Source organism: Lingula anatina, chromosome 2 (assembly GCF_051362555.1).
Source record: "Lingula anatina isolate TDL-2025a chromosome 2, LinAna3.0, whole genome shotgun sequence".
Classification (NCBI taxonomy): Eukaryota; Metazoa; Brachiopoda; class Lingulata; order Lingulida; family Lingulidae; genus Lingula; species Lingula anatina.
In genome coordinates this window covers 40,065,199-40,084,297 of record NC_141768.1, presented here as the reverse complement: position 1 = coordinate 40,084,297, position 19,099 = coordinate 40,065,199, and the positions used below count along the sequence as shown (strand labels likewise).

General features: G+C 33.3%; 1 protein-coding gene across 16 annotated transcripts in view; it reads left to right on the top strand.

The window, feature by feature from the left end:
- LOC106178756 (voltage-dependent T-type calcium channel subunit alpha-1G) overlaps nucleotides 1-18,829 on the top strand; it is a 72,727-nt gene extending 53,898 nt beyond the window's left edge. For 9 of the 16 annotated variants that reach the window (XM_087003675.1, XM_087003679.1, XM_087003676.1 and 6 more), the window contains 14 exons: nucleotides 109-198; nucleotides 365-581; nucleotides 1,230-1,274; nucleotides 2,428-2,579; nucleotides 2,792-2,901; nucleotides 3,940-4,070; nucleotides 6,358-6,507; nucleotides 6,854-6,975; nucleotides 7,444-7,599; nucleotides 11,241-11,279; nucleotides 13,344-13,445; nucleotides 13,659-13,779; nucleotides 14,491-14,532; nucleotides 15,734-18,829. In XM_087003675.1, coding sequence (XP_086859801.1) covers nucleotides 109-198; nucleotides 365-581; nucleotides 1,230-1,274; nucleotides 2,428-2,579; nucleotides 2,792-2,901; nucleotides 3,940-4,070; nucleotides 6,358-6,507; nucleotides 6,854-6,975; nucleotides 7,444-7,599; nucleotides 11,241-11,279; nucleotides 13,344-13,445; nucleotides 13,659-13,779; nucleotides 14,491-14,532; nucleotides 15,734-17,046 — 2,790 coding nt within the window. In that variant the 3' untranslated portion in view covers nucleotides 17,047-18,829. The remainder of the gene's footprint in view (nucleotides 1-108; nucleotides 199-364; nucleotides 582-1,229; nucleotides 1,275-2,427; nucleotides 2,580-2,791; nucleotides 2,902-3,939; nucleotides 4,071-6,357; nucleotides 6,508-6,853; nucleotides 6,976-7,443; nucleotides 7,600-11,240; nucleotides 11,280-13,343; nucleotides 13,446-13,658; nucleotides 13,780-14,490; nucleotides 14,533-15,733) is intronic. The other 7 variants (XM_013562061.2, XM_013562071.2, XM_013562059.3 and 4 more) reach the window with 4 other exon arrangements.
- The last annotated feature ends 270 nt before the right edge of the window (nucleotides 18,830-19,099 follow it).

Below are 19,099 nucleotides of genomic sequence, written 5' to 3'. Positions count from 1 at the left end.
ACAGACTATCAGAATGATAGAATCTTTGGGATGTGATGACCATGAATGAAAAAAGTGTTTGAATTGATAAATTAAGATTATTTATGGTCTTTTATTTAATATTACCAGGCACTGATGGCACTGTTTGTATTATCGTCCAAAGATGGCTGGGTCAGTATAATGTACACAGGACTGGATGCTGTAGGAGTTGACCAACAGGTGATTATTTATTCAGCAAAAAAAAAAAAAAAATACATTTCTTCTGTCACAGTAGCACTTGGCCTTTATGAATCACAAAAAAATTAATTCATATTTAGACATTTATTTGATTAAGAAAAAAAGGTTCTGATTTATATTGTCTATACACTATGTGCCTTGATTTCAGCCCATTGAAAACTACAGTGAGTGGAGGATAGTGTACTTCATTTCTTTCCTCCTCCTGGTGGCCTTCTTTGTGCTTAACATGTTTGTCGGAGTGGTGGTGGAAAATTTTCACAAATGTCGAGCTGACCTTGAAGAAGAGGAACGTGCACGGCGTGAAGCAAAGCGTGCTCGAAAGCTAGAAAAGAAGAGGAAGACAGAAGCAACAAATGATGCAGCTGGTTAGTTTATGATATTTAGAATTATTTTTTTCACTGCTATTTTACTATCAGCTTAAAATAATCATTAAATTTTGTTTTTCTTTATACACCAGCTTCATTTTTCACCTTTTGAAATTTTTAATTTCCATGCCATAGATTTGAATAATATCTTGTGTGACTTTGTATAAATTGCACATGCCTTACTCTATTTTCATATCATTAGCAATTGAAAAATATATTGTTGACCTTTAGGCATTTCTGGCCAAATAGTTTTTGAAAACATGATTGAACAATCTTGCAAATTATAGTGTGTAATTGATATTTTTTAATTTGATATGTAAGTTATATATATATATATATATATATATATATATATATATATATATCACATAGATGTCTCAAAAACTTTTATGATAGAATTTGTATAAGGAACTTTAACTTAACTTGGGTGTATATAACCCTAAGGAAATTGAAAGAAAAAACTTTATCTGAAATGAAAGTTCCAAATTTTTTAATCAAATACATCTCTTTTTATTACTTCTCTTAAGCGAAATTATTACTAATCATTAACATTGTTTTACATGTTTTATACACACTGTTTTATAATACCAATTTTATTTGATGCACTTTATAAACTTGTATATGTATACTTTTTTATTTTTCACACAGTTATAATGCCAAATGCCTTTCTGCAGCCACTTCTGCAAAAACTTGGTAAACAATTTATGCACGCTACTTCCAGAAAACAAATACTTGGGCTGTTTATTGTTGTTTTGTTGAACGGTTATTGCATATTTGATAACTTAGCTTCAATAATGCTTTGATTGTATCTTGCATGCTCATTTAGAATTCCAGCTGGGCTGTGTAGGGAATTGAGATTGTTACATTTGTTTTTGAAATAATTGTTAGAAACAATTTAGGTTTTGATTTAGCTAGAAGCTGTATTTGTGTCCATATGTTGTCTGTTATACAGAACTTTTTTTTAGCAATTGATTGACTGATTGGTTGATTAGATATTTTGATGTTGATAAATTCCTACCTCCCCATTTCCGCGATCAAGTTAGTTAAAAAACAGATGATAGCACATCAGGCAATAATATACATTGGGTTCTTGATATCAGATTATACCTCTTCTCTTAGTCTCTTTCTCTCTTCCCCTCCCCCCTTACCCCCCCCCCCCCCCCCCCCCCCCCCTGCAAACACTGATGACATAGATTGTTACATCAAATATCTTCAGAATTTTTCAAAATATGTATCAAGTTGTTTGTAGCCATGTTAGTTATTTTGGATGGGCATTTGTGTGATGGTCAGGTATTTTGTTATTGCATGATCCAGGTAAAGTTGTTTTTGTGATGAAATATTGCACCAAAAAGGCAGTTTTACCAGTGATTTTATACAGTTGTCATGAAATTGTTGTTTTATGGGAAGGGGGGATTAGAAGAGAGGGTCATGCGCACTTTGATTTTCACATTTCTTGCCATAAAATCCTCACAGGAATTTAGTACTTAATTGATCTTGAAGGGTTCTGTGTTTTCATTAGGTTACTTATTTTGGTGAAGTGTTTGCATGTTCCATAAGTATTATGCTTCAAGTTGAGGGACATATACGTCTGTAAAGTGGTAGCATGGTTTTGTGATTGAAAATTACTTAATAATACATACCTGACAGTAATTGAAATAAGGATTGTTAAAGAAGATTGGCATCTTTGGTAAGACATACTACATGTAAGTGAAATGTTGTGTAAATACTAATATTTTGTATTTATTTTGTTTCTATGATTAATAATGGATTATTATATTATGTCATATGTTATTTATAATGAGATGGTACAAAGTCTCTGAATTATTTCATCTTTTGTTTATTCCAGAGGTTGCAGAAGTGTCCTATTGGTTGGATTATTCTAAGCCCCGTCTTTTGGTTCATACTGTTGTCAACAGCAAGTACTTCGATCTGGCTATTGCTGCTGTAATTGGTCTAAATGTGGTCACAATGGCCATGGAATTTTACCTGATGCCAGCAGTAAGACATAACTTATATTTTGTGTTAGATTTCAATGGAAATGTTTTAAAGAATTTAACCAGTACTTTTGACACCTGTAATCCTGGTTCACTTTAAGCAAAAAAGGGATAGGTTAGAAACCATTAAAATATATGATCACCCAACAAACTGAAATCTAAACCTGACCTTTGATGAGTGGTTTAACTTGTTTCCTGCTCTGTGTGATTTTTCAGGAATTGGCATTTGCATTGAAGATATTCAATTACTTCTTCACCAGTGTATTTGTGATTGAAGCCTCACTAAAGATTGCTGCCACAGGGTTTGTTAGATACATAAGGGACAGGTAAAAACCACTTTTTTTTGCTTTATATTTTTAATAATATTTTTAATATATCATTTTTTTTGTCGTAAGTAATTATATACAGATGTTATATTTATCTGTATGTATTCTGTATTCTGTCATGCTCTGCTGGTTTGCCCTATAACTGCCAGACATTGTGTCTTCTGTACTTTTACTTTCCACATACAGCATAATTGCATAATTTTTGGAAAATTTATAACATATTTATTGTTGTTTACAGGTATTCTGTATGGTTTACCGCTGCCAAGCAATATCTTTGTTTTATTTGAAATTTGCTAGTAGATTCTGAATTGTCAAAATGCACCTTAAAGAAATAATTGAACTTGATTGAATGATTTTGACATATTTTATTTCTACACACACACACACACACACACACACACACACACACACACACACACACACACACACACACACACACACACACACACACACACACACACACACACACCATCCTGCTATGGGCAAATTTAATCCAAATATTTTGTGGTAAATGGAAGAATCTTTATTTAAACGGCAGAGATTTTTAAGGTTCATCTGCATGTTTGAAGCTGAAAATTACTATTGGAATGTCTTCAGCTCTGTTTTTCTTTTTCTTGCTGTCCAGTATTTCACATTTCCTTTGAAAATGTGATACATGTTTGAAAAGTATTTAGATGGAAATAATATAGCATGTGACATTTTCATAATATGTCTAATGACATATCTTTTGCTGTGTATATGATGACTGTATGACCCCATTTCCAGAGATTAGATCGATCTACTTTAGATCGACCTAACTCCCTGGGGGTTCACGCTAAATAGCTGTCAGCCGGGCGGACAAGAAAGTTAATTACCCCCTTACAGCTTGTAGTAGGCGGGACGGACATTTAAGCCAGATTATCTGACAGTAATCTAGTGAGACGCCCCGCGGGGATAGATCGATCTAAAAGCTCTGGGAATACAGCCTATGATCTCTGTTCCTTTCTTTTCCATTATCTCATTTCATCACACATTTTACATATCTGATTTCTTGAATAGCTGGAACCAACTGGACATGTTCATAGTCATCCTGTCAATAGTGGGCATTGCGTTAGAGGAGATGGAGTCTGGACTGATCCCAATCAACCCTACCATCATCCGTGTGATGAGAGTGCTCAGGATTGCCAGGGGTAAACACCAAGCTTTTTCCATTACTTGTCCTATTTAGAATCTGTGTCTCTGTTAAACACAATGATGGTGATGACTTAATTGGTTTTTTGTGATGGTATGGGTGGTAATTATCTTTATATGAACTCTTCTTTAGTGGCAACTACTTGTTCCTGTTAAGAATGTCTATCACTTCTGTCAAATGATGTTGTATGCATGGCTGTCAATATTGAAAAGACATGTCAAAGTAAGTTTTGAGACGGTTTGCTCTCAGTGATTGTGTATCTCATTGTTTAGTGAGTAGATCTTTATCTTTTTCGTGCTATATATCTGAACTTGCGTGGTAAAGCTTGCAAAAAAATGTTCTCTGTGAGCATGAGTCTGTGCACGAGATCCAGAGAAGAAAAACTCCACAGCGAAGGAAATAATGTGAAATTCTAATAATACTATACACTAGCTTCTGCTTCTTTTATGTTGTGAATTTAAGCTGTCTGAATTAAAGATTCTTATGCTGATGGAAGTAATAACATAACTAGGTGTTGAGAAATTACCAAATCAAAGATTTAATGTCAACCCCAACCCCGTTTGCTTCAACCTATCTATATCTTATTAATAATGTGTTGAATGACCTTTGTTTCCAATTTTATTCATGACATTTCGTTTTTTATCTTTTTTTGTTGCCTATAAAGATACATTCAAAGGTACTGCACTGGTAATGTTTCATGTTATCAAAATATGCTCCATTTCTTCTTAGATCTGAAGTTTCAAAGTGTATAGTAATGTATGTGTTTAGTCTTTTCATCATTATATGACTTAAACTCTTTATCATCCAAATTATTTGCTTGTGTATTCTATTTTGTACGTTATTTTGTGGTGTATATAAACATGTCCATTTGTAAATATGGTGCTGTTTTATTGAAGATGATGATGATGTTACCATGACAAAAATGTCATGGCAACTGTTGTCATGGCATCAGTGTTATCACAGAGCATGTTCTCTATGGGCTGAGGTAGACTTGAGTAAAATCTGATAAATTTCAAGTGTGTGTGTTTTAAATCAAAATTTAAAATATTTTCATATTTTTGAACGATTGAAAAATTTGCATGATTTCCTTTTTCGTATATTATACTATTTGCTGTAGATCTTATGCATGGACTTTGTAATGTTCTATATCATGTGCATGCCTTTGTGAACTTTGTCTTCTTGAATTATATTCCTACTAAACGTACACTTACACATTAGGTGTAACTCTTCATATTTTAAAATTAAATTAACTTTATCTGAAATATTTTCAAAACATATATGTGCTTTTAGTGTGTTTCCAGTCTGTCAGTTTATTGTCTTGTAACTGATAAAGATCTGTTAACAGTAGAATGTGTTTTCCATGAATGAAAGTGCTGGAAAATTTCCAAAATGCAAAATGTTCCACAATAACAAAAAGTTATTACCAGCAATAGAAATCTGCAGTAGATAATTTGTTTAAGTAGGTGAGATCACAAGAGGACTAACAGATAAGATATAATGTGAAATGACATCTCTGGTTAACCAGATCCATTTAGCTTCATGGTGTAATCTGGTTGGTTGGTGATGCCAAGTTAGTTCCTTTGTGATATTACCATATGATTGACAGGTTATAAGTTTCACATCTCATCTAAAAAGGGGGCAAACCATCTGTCATACCACTAACTGAAAGTTGATCAACCTTATATTAGCCACACATTTACAAAAAATGACATTCCATCATATTTTTGATTGAAAAGATTTTATGTTTTAGAATTTTATGAATACCTTGTATTACTATTTTTTATTAGACAAACAAGTGTAATTTAAGTGGTATTTTTTGAAAATTTCAAAGTCAATTTATTCTTGTTAGAAGTATTAGTGTATTCAGGCCTCATAATTTATCTTTAAATGAATGTTTGTAACTACATTTCTTGCAGATAATAGGGAGATCCTCTTTATATTTGAAGTAGTTTTACATGCATGCATGTTAAAACACTGAAATATCTTTCAGAATTGTTTTCACAATGCTAAAATCAATTAAACCATTTATTTTCTGTGATATCAATATTTTGAATAATGTTAATGACAAACTTCATTGAAGTGCAATACATGTTGATTGAATATTGCCATGAAACATCCAAGGCTCATAACCACAAAAAGAGTATTTGAAACATGTTCAAACATGTACAAACGTTTAGTCTTGATGATGATATTTTGATGAAAAGATAAAACTGAACTTAATAATAACTTGAAAAATATCTGAAGAGTTTTTCCTACTTCATTACATTTTTCTTTTCTCATTCCAGTCTTGAAGCTTCTTAAGATGGCTAAGGGCATTCGTGCCCTGCTGGATACTGTGATACAGGCCCTGCCACAAGTGGGCAACCTAGCCCTCCTGTTCTTTCTTCTATTCTTCATCTTTGCTGCACTTGGAGTAGAGTTGTTTGGAAGGCTTGGTAAGTGGGTTTGCATAAATTAGGCCCAGTTTGTTTCTTGAAAGATAGGTAAATTAATAAATCAATAATCAAATGAGTAAATAATCCTACCAGAGCACTACTGACCTTGGAGCTGCATCTCTTCTTGTTCTCTTTCAGTATTGTAATAGTGTTTTAGAATGAACAGTGTGATATTAGATCATGCCCACTGTACATCTATTGTTGAGAAGCTCTCTCTCTTTTTAGAAAGAAAACTGCCAGTCTATAATATAAGTTTTTGCTCCTTTCCAAAATTGCTTTACGAAGTGCGGAAAAATTCTTTTGAGAGAAATGAAAACAGAAAAAAATTGTCTCTGTGGTTTTCCAGAATGTTCCAGGGAGCATCCATGTGAAGGACTGAGTGAACATGCCAGCTTTAAGGATTTTGGTATAGCATTCCTCACACTGTTCAGAGTGGCAACAGGGGACAACTGGAATGGAATCATGAAGGTATAATAAGGAATATAGGACAAGAGTGTGGCTCAAGTACTCTTTGTAATCTGACAAATGTCCAGATATGGATTCTGTTAATTTTACCTTTCCATAAAAACTTTTTCTGTATAGAAATATCAGAATATAATACAGATTATAAATTGATAGATGAAAATGTTGATTATATGTCAAAGACTATGTAATAATGAGAAGAAAATAAAACAAAATGAGTACATGAAATCATAATTGCAACTGGTGTTATAAGAGAACTACTCAAAACTTGATGAATATGCACACTTCATAAATTTGACAGTACTCTTACTCTTTTTTTATAAACTTTTTTGTGAATTATACAATTTTTTATGTAATTGAACCCTTATCACAATCTTTTCTATTTAGTCTATTGCATTGAGATTGACTTTTTTTTCAAAAACACATGCCTTCTGAATGTTGAAATGATTTAATTTGTGTTTCTCTGTATTATAGGACACACTGCGAGAGGACTGTGACGACAGCGCAGACTGTGAAATCAACTGTTGTGTGAGCCAAGTGATCGCTCCCATCTACTTTGTCATCTTCGTTCTGATGGCACAATTTGTTCTCGTCAATGTGGTCGTAGCAGTCTTAATGAAACACTTGGAGGTGAGGTTACATGTCAGCAGTGTAATGGTACATTGTGGATTGTTACAGTTTTGTGGGTTTATTGATATAGTTTGGAGAAGGCTTATTTATGTGTAATGGTGGTGTTATTTCATATTATAATGTTTGCTATTTAGTACCACCAGCGTGTACGCTGGCGGTACTCATGGTTTTAGTCCCGACCCGTCTCGTCCGGCTCCGCCGGCTCCGTTGGCTCCGCCGGCTCCGTAAGCTCCGCCGGCTCCGCGTACTGGCGCCGAATACAAGTCACCGTTACCGCTTCTCCTCCTAGACCGCAAGGACCCCTGTCCCCATCTCTTGGATTTAGGTCACATATAACCTCAACTTGAACCCCCAGATTTTTTTGTCTCAGTCGGTGCATTAACCTGGGCGTGACGCTTGTTGAAATGCACCCTTGTCAAAATTTTTGAAAATTCAATGCCAATTATCTACCCTACGGAAGGAATTATGGGAAAAATTTCTACAGACGGCTTTCCAAAAGTCATATGTGTAGATTTCAAATATGCCCTTGGATTTGACCTTTGACCTTTATTTCAAGGTCAAACAGGCCAAAATTTTCAAAAAAATGAAATTTTTTACAAAAAAAATATTATTTGCGCTGTTATTCAGACACTACACAGACTTAACCAATAATATTATTGGAAAGTGTTACCCTTTGGGTCATCTTTTATCTCCGTGAATTTGGGGTCAATCGGTGCATTTTCACGGGAGAAGCGGCCATAAGATACCGAAACTGAAAACTGTCTCTAATTCGGGAACCGTTAATGCTAGCGACCTGTTCTTTTTTGCATTTTGTAGAGCATGTAAAGCCCAACATCGCATATGGTCTCCGTTTTTTTGTATTTCATACGGTTTTCGTGTTATGCTGTATTAAAAAGTACATTGTGGTGGCACATTATTGTAACTCAGAATTGTAACATTATATCTCCAAAACTGGCAGAGATAGGTCAATAGTTACTATTAAAGTTGAATAGGAAGTCACTTACTGGCAATTAAACAGTGACCATAAAATTGACCTTTGACCTACTTTTCACCATGAATTGAACTTTGCAAATTTTCGTTCCCTTTTATCTCCATAACTGGCAGAGATAGGTTCATAGTTACAATTGAACTTGAATAGGAAGTCATATACTGGCAATTTACTGTGACCTTAAATTTGACCTTTGACCTACTTTTTACCATGAACTGAACTTTGCAAATTTTTGTTCCCTTTTATCTCCAAAACTGGCAGAGATAGGTCCATAGTTACTATTGAACTTAAGTAGTAAGTCATATACTGGCAATTTACTGTGACCTTAGAATTGACCTTTGACCATCTTTTTACTATGAACTGAACTTTGCAAATTTTCTTTCTCCTTTATCTCTAAAACTGACAGAGATAGGTCCATAGTTACTATTGAACTTGAATAGGAAGTAATGCACTAGCAATCTGTGACCTTGAAATTGACCTTTGACCTACTTTTTATGATGAACTGCTTTTTGCATGTTTTCAGGCCTTTAAATCTGCAAAATTGGCAAAGAAATGCCCATGGTTGCTATTGAACTTGAATAGAAATTCATAAACTATGATATTGAAATTGACCTTTGACCTACTTTTTCACCATGAACTGAGCTTTGCATATTTTCTTGCCTCTCATATCTTTAAAACTAGCAGAGATGTGCCCCTTGTTGCCCCTAGGTTTTCTCTTTTGTCAGCATATATGCACCATTAACAACACTTTTCAAGGAAAACCAATAGGCCTTTCGTCTAGAGAATTCAGGAGTGATCAAGGGTAGGAAAATGCAAGTCAATTCGAAAATCTGCTTGATTGTACCATTTTTAGTTATATTTTTTTGCATATTTTGAGAACTCTTATTGATTGCATCTTATAGAGCTTGTCAAGCACAAGACTGGTGATGGTGTCCCTTTTTGGAAGGGGGGGGGTCCATACGAATGCGCTTACTCCAGCTGGTGGTACAATATCCGGAGGCGGTATCGCCTCTCTGATCCTCTAGTTTCATAAAGGAATTGGTTTGATTATGCATATTTCTCTGTTCATTACATAAAGAACATGTAGGTAAAAATGAGCATCAACTTTAATGTATGAAATGGGTTGTTTATGTCTGTGTGTTGGTTTGTCTGTCTTTCTGTCTTTGTTTACCTTATGTATGGCATTTTCTCTTTATGGAATGATATTGAAAATAACTATAAAAGCTAGTGTAAAAACTTTTAAGATATTTCAGCCGATTTTTCAAAAATATGCATTTGTAAAAAAATTATTGACATCAAAAAATTATCATTTTGGATATCACTCATGCTTTATGTAATTTAATTACATAAATCTCTAAAATCAAATATACCTTTTCCATTTACCAGTTATTAAGTTATAAATGTAGATACATTGCTTGCAAAAAGAAAAAAAAATCAAATTTTGGATATGTGGCATGTGCATTTAAATGGAGTGGGTTTTTTTCAGTAAATTGATATCTACTTTCTGTCACCATTTTTTGTTCTATTTACTATTAATCAAGCATTTGTTGTAAATGTTCACCCATATATCTTTTGTTCTTTCTCTCTCTCTTTCTTGTTATGCATTCAGTTTCGTACGGATGATGATGATGGCAAGTTTCAGGTAGCTGAGTTCTTATAAGTATATATTAGGTGGATAAAAAAAACACCAATCTTCAGATTTATATGTCTCAAAATCTATCCATGAAAAATCTATGAAATTTGATCCAACACTACTAAGCGATGCCTCTTACACATTTGAAGGTATACTATTTGTATTTGAAAATGTCCCAAAGTCATATTTTCAATTTTCTACACATCACGCAAAGTTACACATCTTTCCCAATCCAGACCTTAGAAATGACAAAGTCCCTAAAATGAAAGTACCTGGTGTTGATATTTCTTTTGGAATTGTAAGGATGACATGGCAGTCTAAGTCCGAGTGAGAACAAATTTTTTCTCTCAAGGAAATTTTTTTCTCTTTGTTAAGAAAACTTATGATAAGAATTTTAGACTTACGTTGTACCTACCTTTGTTACTTACATTGGTGCTTAATGCTGAAACTAAGGATTCTGAAGTTACACATCTGTTAGAAATGGTGATATATATATATCTGTATTGTGCACACTTGAATGCTGCTCTCTGTTATAACAAGTTTTGGCCTTGACCAAGCATATACTAGTATCTTTACAACATTCTGAAATGTGGTCTATGTATTCACCTTTGTTGAACCTTGAAAACTCCACCTTGATTAACTAGGCTCCATTTTTTGCGATTCATTGGATTGTCATCCTCTGGATGTGAATCTAGTCATAACCCTTCATGAATTTGATAGTGACATGCTCTGAATGCTCTTATGTGATCATCTTAACAGTACTAGATATTCCCTTATCTTGATTGAGAATATACCTGGATAGAGATTGGGATTGTAGGGATGAAAGCCATTGTCTTATATTGTAAACTACAAAATTGCACTGAAATTTTGTAGTGCCATTTTTTCCATTTAACTCAGCATGAATTTTATGAAAGCTATTAAACCCAAAACTTCAATGTGTCTGAGGCAATGACTTGTAGAAGTATTTACTAGAATTTCATAGAGTTGCAGGGGATACTTTTTGAGAAATTTAAATTTCAGGTACCTTGTGTTTTTATGTCCACCAGCTATGTATGTACAGTATGTATAAAGCTCAGTTGTTTCACTGATTTATAATTTCTTTTTCAAACAGTTCGTCTGCTAATGCCTTTGTGAGAGTTGTGAATTTCGTGGGTGGCGGTCTGCAGCATGTGATTTGTTGTTATTGTCTGTCTTAACTCAATTATGTTCTTCATTTGTTTTGTCTGCAACAACTTCATAACATTGTTTGATGTTATATACCCATATAATTGTAAATTATGAGCTAAAATGACTTGATTTAAAGCACTCTTAATACTCAGATAAAACTTCTCAACATATCCAATTATTTTTCCAATGCAAAATAAAGGTAACCATGCATCTGACATATGGGTCATTTATATAATGATGGCAAATTTTGTTTATTTCAAATAAACCATATAATTATTGTAGAAATTCCTGTAATATAAAACTCATTTTACCTCTCTTGCAAAGTATTTAGCAGCTACAAAAAAAAAGCATCCATGAGAAACCATGTTGATCATACGTCTTTGTGGAAACAAGCAAAGCTGCTTTCATTCTTAGCTATTTACTAGAATTACAACATTAAGCCAATCTAGAGGAAATAGCCAAGAACTAATGTACAGCATTTAAAGCGGATAAAAATTTACTATTTTACCTTAAATGTATAAAAGTTGTAATGAATATGTGATGCAGGATAATGATAAAAGGCAAGGTATGAGGAGTGTAACAGCACCCTTAATTCTTTGTTTCGTTTAATTGCAAGTCATGCTGATACTGCTACTAAAATACTAAAACTTTTTCCACAAATGTAGTGCTCAGTCCTCATACCAAAATGTTTTTGTTTTGATCTTGAATAACTTTTTTAAAAAGATTTTCATTAAATATTTATTAAAATAAGGCTAAAAGGTGCACAACTGTCTGTGCTATATGTTACGTATTATTCAAGAATTTTAAGATTAAGATGTTCTACTCACATTAAGGCCATAAAAACATCAAAAATGAGATTATGGCAACTTTTATTTTAAATTAATACTATTTAATTTTTATTAATGAAAAAATGTGTTTGTTTGCCATATATCCCCATGTTTAATTTAAAATATCCAGTTATAATTTATCTTCAAATCCTTTTGCTAAGAAAAGAACATAATCCAATAATCTATGGCAAGAATGGAATTTTGGGGTTCTTTAATGGCCCAGATGTCATGGTATTTTAGACGAAGAAAGTAGCAGTTTTGACTTTATACTGAAGAAGTTTTAGCCTTATGTCCTTGTTTTAGTACCTTGATATCAATGACTAATACAGTTACTGCTGGTTGCTTTTTGTATTACAACTTCTGCACATCTTGTAAATGATCAATGATCTATAAAAACTTAATAACTTGTTTAGAACTGTAGAAACCTATTATGAGTCCAACTCAAGCCAAATGTAGTCTAAAACTCTTTTCACAGAGTAATAGAAAGGACTTAAAATTCAGTATTTTATATGAGGGGCTCAAAATTTTTCTGGTTCTGGAATCTAGCTTTTGGTTCAGACAGAGGACTATTTCTGGTTTAAGTTGGAACAGTTTAATCTGTCACTTAAAATTACATATCCATGCAATATTTTGTTCTCCTTTTCTGCCAGATACTTTTGCATCAAATTTGGTTGGGTTTCTAATCTTCTGGTATCAAACAGAGACTAGAAAAGCACTCAGAGAACACAGATCTTTTCCAAGGAAGCTTATTTCTCCTTATCATTAATTATGAATTAATCACCACCAAAATCTAATCAATGCTAATTAGCCTGTTTTTGACCTATCCTGAAATGTCATCAAAATCTGTCCATAAATTTTTAATTAAGGTTATTGTAACTAACCAACAAAGGTTTAATCATAATTCCTTGGCAGAGATGATAAGTCAGATATGTCTGCTAAAGTATATCACTATGGATTGCTGTATGTTTCATCTTTGTCCTGATAATGCGTCTCATCTTTTTGTGGTAGAGTACTTTCTTTAATAACATATCATACAGGTTGTTCTGGGCACTGCCCCTGTTATGCCTGGGGCATTGTAGTCCACTAAAAATTTAGCCGTATTAAAAACATTCTCTCTCTGTTTTTTTAGGAATCCAACAAACTGGCTGTTGAGGATGCAGAGATAGAGAAAGAAATAGAGAATGAGTTAAAGGATGAACATATAAAGAAAAAGGAAGGAGATGAAAAAGAGGTACATACTAAGCAATATTTACATCAGCAAAGAGATTTTGAAAATCTCGACACTTCTGTATAAGAGTTTGTTGTTGTAAGAATAAGGATCACTTTAAGATTAAAGATTAGTAAGCATTTAACTATAATATCTGGTATTATACCATGTAAAGTAACCCTGACATTGCTATGCTATTTTATATAGTCCTCACATTACTTTACTTTGATTTCCCAGTGTCCATCAGATGTGAAAGATGAAAATCCTGACAAGGAAGAGTGTGTGAGACAACGGAATAAAGTTAGAAAACAGTATTCCTTGCCCTCCAATTTCACATATCACCAAAGTGGCTCTCCAAGTGAGTATGCCATAGATTTGGACTGATTGTTTGAAGAAATCAGTAATTCAAAGAAATTTGAATTTGCACCATGTCAAAAGGTTTTTATTTCTATCTGAAAAAGTGAACCTTTTTATCAACCCAGTTCATCCAACTGGAGAAATGGCATAAAACCATGATCACGTTTGGAGTGTTGGTGTATGCATTCCCTCTGTTTATTGCTTACTGTTTTTCCCATTTTCCTCTTTGATTCACACCACGAGTGAGTATCACTTTTGTTGATGGTGGATGCTTCACGTCAGACACATTTTAAATGTTGATAATTGCTCATTTGTGATAGTCTTTTCTCTGGCTGTGTAAATTTTTTTAGGTTTGGGCGATAAAATTAAGTATTGATTGACTGCATCACAGTTTAACATTCTCAAGTGCATAGTAACGCAGCTGTAACATTTTATTTTCATATTGTCAGCATTTATATCTCTTCCATTCCGAGTTGCAAGAGATTTTATTAAGTCATCAGTGACAAATAATATATAGGTTAATTCATATCTGGCCAGTTGAGGCTTCTCTTTATTTATGTCAAACTCAGAAGGGATTTTTAATTTCACTTTAAGTGATTAACCAGGTTATCCAAACGGTAATCTGAATGATCAAACTTTCATATGCAGGAGAGTAGTTGAAATATTATAGCAGTTTCAATAGTAGTCCTCCTAATACTAACATTGATTGCAGGGGAAACCAAGGTGGTCTATGTGCAGAGTGGTAAATACTATGGTATGATAAAATTTCTCAGTTTTACACTTCTTTAACAATTTAACAAGCATTATGCTTTCACTGACACAATAGACCTCTAAATTATCCATTGTAACAGTTTTTATTTACTGAAACTTAAGTTTTCCTGTCATTATCTAATACATTAATTTTCAAAGAAATCACTATGCCTGTTGTACACACCATTCTTTGAGTACCTCACGTGTAACACAGTCACACCACTGTTAATTTACGTTTGATATTATTATAGTAAGAAGCAGTCACAGCATGTAAATTTCTAATTTTTGCACAAATAGTGAGTGTCATGAAGGGCATTGTGAAAAGGTTTTACCAGTGTCATTATTAGGAGTGGGTAAGAAAGCCAGGGCATAGTGCTGAATTACTGTGCTGTTTTATTCAGAGTTATTATATTATATTTTTGATGGGGATCATAAACAGGAAAAATAACATTTAAGTATTGTACGATGTACTCAGTATGGAATCCTTTTAGTAAGCAGAGTAGCAGGTTTCCATTTTGAAAAGCATTTATCATTGCTATAGCTATGTATGTAACTTTTTAAAAAGAATCAAAGAACTATACTGAGTACACAAAATACTTTACATTTTCAGTATTCAAGAGGTTTTGCTTGATAGCTTTATTCACATAGATTTGTTTAGTCGGTTTGTAATTTTATGTAATATTTAATTACAGCTTTTCTTTGTTAACAAAATGTGTCTGGTTAGTTACATTTGTTCTAACAAATTATGTCATAATTATTTCATTATTTCAATATTAGATATTTTACTTTGTATTCCATGACCAAAAATAACATAGATAAAAAAAAAAAAAAACTAACTCTAGGATGAATTTTTGATATTGGATTTTGTCATGTGTCTTAATTCCAGTTGTTTATGGATCATCTTTGATCAGTTCAGATAAATCTGTGACCAGGGAAATTGTTCTTAATTTTAAGCATGTACTTTATCAGCTACATAACATTGTAAGGTTTTCTGAATTTTATAATAGGACATTAACTTCAAATGTAAGATTAAAATACAACTACTTAAGAAGTAAATTTTACTATATACTATATAAAATCATTTTGTGACATATCTGAGTAACAGAAACACAGGGAATTAAAACGGTTTTTTAAAACTTTATATATTTTATGTTTTGGAGAGTTCTTTTATCTTTACTATGCTAAATTCATACATATATTTTCAGAATGTGTTACAACTCCAGTAGGAAAGGATGAAGATAGAAACAGAGATTCTGTTAGTTTGAAAATCCTCGATAAACCTACCATCGCAGCTCTGACTTCAAACAGAAGGAAATTCCCTAAATCCGATATTCCATCTGTACTATATCTTCCATCAAGTTCCAAGAACCAGGAGCCAGAAATATTACTCTCAAGATCTTGTAGTGAAAAGTTGAAACCTACATCCTCACCCAAACATTTGCCCACCCCGCTAACACCACACGTACCAATACGAGATAGTCGCCGATGGAAACCTGAACATGCTCAGCGTAAGATCTCCCCCATGACTCTGTGCAGCAGTGTGCCAAATGTTATGCTAGCAAAAACTATTGAGATTGCCTATCCAGAGCCAGTGGATCCACTGTATGGTTCTCAGCCAGTTTTAAGGCGTTGTCCTGGATCTGGTGAAAAACCTCCAACATCTGGGGCTGCACAATCAAAACCAAATTCAAAAGAAAAATCTGTACCACCTATAGGTGATATAAAAGAAAATTCAGAACGCCAACAAATTAAAGATGCTAAAACAAGCAGTATCTGTGATCACAGTCAGCCGCCACAAGACCAGCAACCACAGCAGTCTGTGGAGATTTGGACGGATGATGAGGGATGTGATGAGGAAGTCCGTCAGATTACAGGACTCTCCACTAGTCAGGAGGATGAAGATGCTCAGCCAACATTTGACAGAGCAAGAGACTCCATGACAGAAATTGAAACCATAGAGAACCCTAAACATTCTAACACAGATGGAAAAGACAGTGGTAACACAGACAGTCTTAGGCCTCTGAATCCACCCTTGCAAAAACCAATTCCAAATCGTCCATCCAGCCGTAGGTTATTACATTCTAAAGCAAATGTAGACCTTCCGTCACCACCTGCTTTTCTAAATGAACATATCAAAGACCCATCTATAACAATCAACAGTGATAAAAATGTGAATGATTCCTTAAACACAAAAAGTGATTGTGCAAATACACAGAGTGAACCACTCAACACAAAGAGTGATTCAGTTGATATAAAGAGTGACCCTGTGAACTCAAAAAGTGATTCTGCAAATGCTGTCAACGATTCTGTAAATACAAGCAGTGATTCTGATGACAAAACAAAAGATCCTGTGGAAGCAAATTATGATGCAAGCACAGAAAGATCTGATGGTCAAACAGACATGGAAACTAAGAATAAAGAAACAAATGCTACCAGTGTAAAAATTCAAATTCCACAAAGCAATCAGCAAAACAATGGACCCATACATATTGTACCCATCAATGAATCAGAGGTATAGCATTGCATTTAATGCAGTTTCAGAATATAATATTCTTCAAAGATTATGGTTAATGAGTGATATACAACTAGTGGAACTAGTTCTCTGAAATCTCTTTGAATGTTTGTACAGGTCATTTGCATCTTATGTAATCTGTCATTTAACTTTAAGGGCCCACATGCACACTTAGATTTAGGTTCAACTCCACCCTGTCTGGTATAGATATTTTTTGGAGATTCCTACTACGTTTTCGTTTGTATGAGCTGGGGGTACACAAATAAAGGCAAATAACAGTGCAAAGAAATGTATAAAATAGTAAGAATGTAAAGATTTGTTAAAATATTCTGCAGGTTGTGAGCATTTATTTTCAGGAATCTTTGAAGAAAAAATGGCATAATTCAACAAATGGATGGAATGTTGTCTATGTTAGTTGCCATTATTAAATCAACTGCTAATATAATATCATTACAACTATATTAAAACTGGACATATTCATATTCATTTTACTAACTGTGAACCATAATGCATTATTTCAAGTTTAAATTTCTATTAGGATTCTATCAATTAAAATTAAATGAGAAATTATTCATAGAAAACCAAACATATCTTGCTATGATTTAGATCATATTCTTATTAAGCCATTTTTACACTTACATTAGTACTTCATTACACCCTGTATATATATTTAGTCTATTTAGCATAACTATCTATTTAAGTTCATGTGAGAGCTTTAGCAACTATGTGAATATGGATCAGTTCAGTAGACCATCCAGTATCGGCAGCCTCACTAGAACTTGATGAATAAAGGATGACTTGCAGTGACCCACTTGGTTTATGTATAGGAACTTGAGCCTTGGGCTTTTGTTAGATTTATGTTAAGATAACATAACACATAAGATATGTAATGGCAGTGTATACAACTTACAATTACTACAATTTTTATTTGAAAATTTGTTTTACAAGTCTCCATCTTCCCCCAGAATTACCCCCCTGAGATATGCCTGGTATGATAATCCAAGATAATAGCAGCAGTTAAAAAGCTGTATATAGTAAGGACACCATTGTGTAGTTGTAGAACTCTGTGTTCATCATTTGCACAAAGATACATGCTGGTCCATGTACACTGTCCTGTTGCATTTGTCTACTTGATTTGTGGTCTGCTAGTTGAACTAATCCACTGATATGTTACACACATCAACATATATAGTGTTATTTCCTATATCGTCAGTGTGTTTTAGTACCTATATTTGAAATTTCACATAACAGAATGGTTGTAATCACAAAGTATACTAGTTGTAGAATAGTCCTAAGTATATATAGCAATTCGCTGTGTGTTCAACATTGTTTAAATGAGGATTTTTAAATGCGATCCAGTTCAGTATTGTCAAAATGAAAAATGATCAGGTCACATGACATGGTTAAAAACTCTATTAGTCACAACAGAAGGTATCTATTTATACAAAATGTGGTAATGGTTTAGATTGATAATACAGGAGCAAATTTCTATACCCTTTAGGCTACAGTATACATCTGTAGAATGGTAACATGTTTACTTGATTTCTTTTTCATGGTTATAGTTCCAGAACCAAAGTATTCACAATTATTAATGTGTACCTTTTAAAAGCTGTTTGACAACAATTTATATTGTACTTGCAATTTATCTGTGCATAATTTTGTATAAAAATGTAATAAGAAAAGATTGGTATTTTGATAAGATTGTTAGTACTAGTAAACTGATGGGAATTATAATCAGGGAATTAACATTTTCTAAAAAATGCAAACTAATAAAGATGATATAATTAGCTTTGAAACGTTGCTTTCTTGAAACCCTCTTGTTCATTTTCCAATGAAAGAAAGGAAGTTATAAGATCTCTGCGTGGAACATTTTGAATATGAAGTCATTTGTTAACACACCCATTTTTGGATATTATTCTATACAAAATTAAATACAGTAAGCATGTTAGACTCCGTTCACATGAAAAATCTATTTTCTAAAAATCTATTTTCTATTCGCGGTATCTTGTGATCACTCCGAGCGCAGCCGAGAATTAATTACAGCTTTGGAAGTAACTGG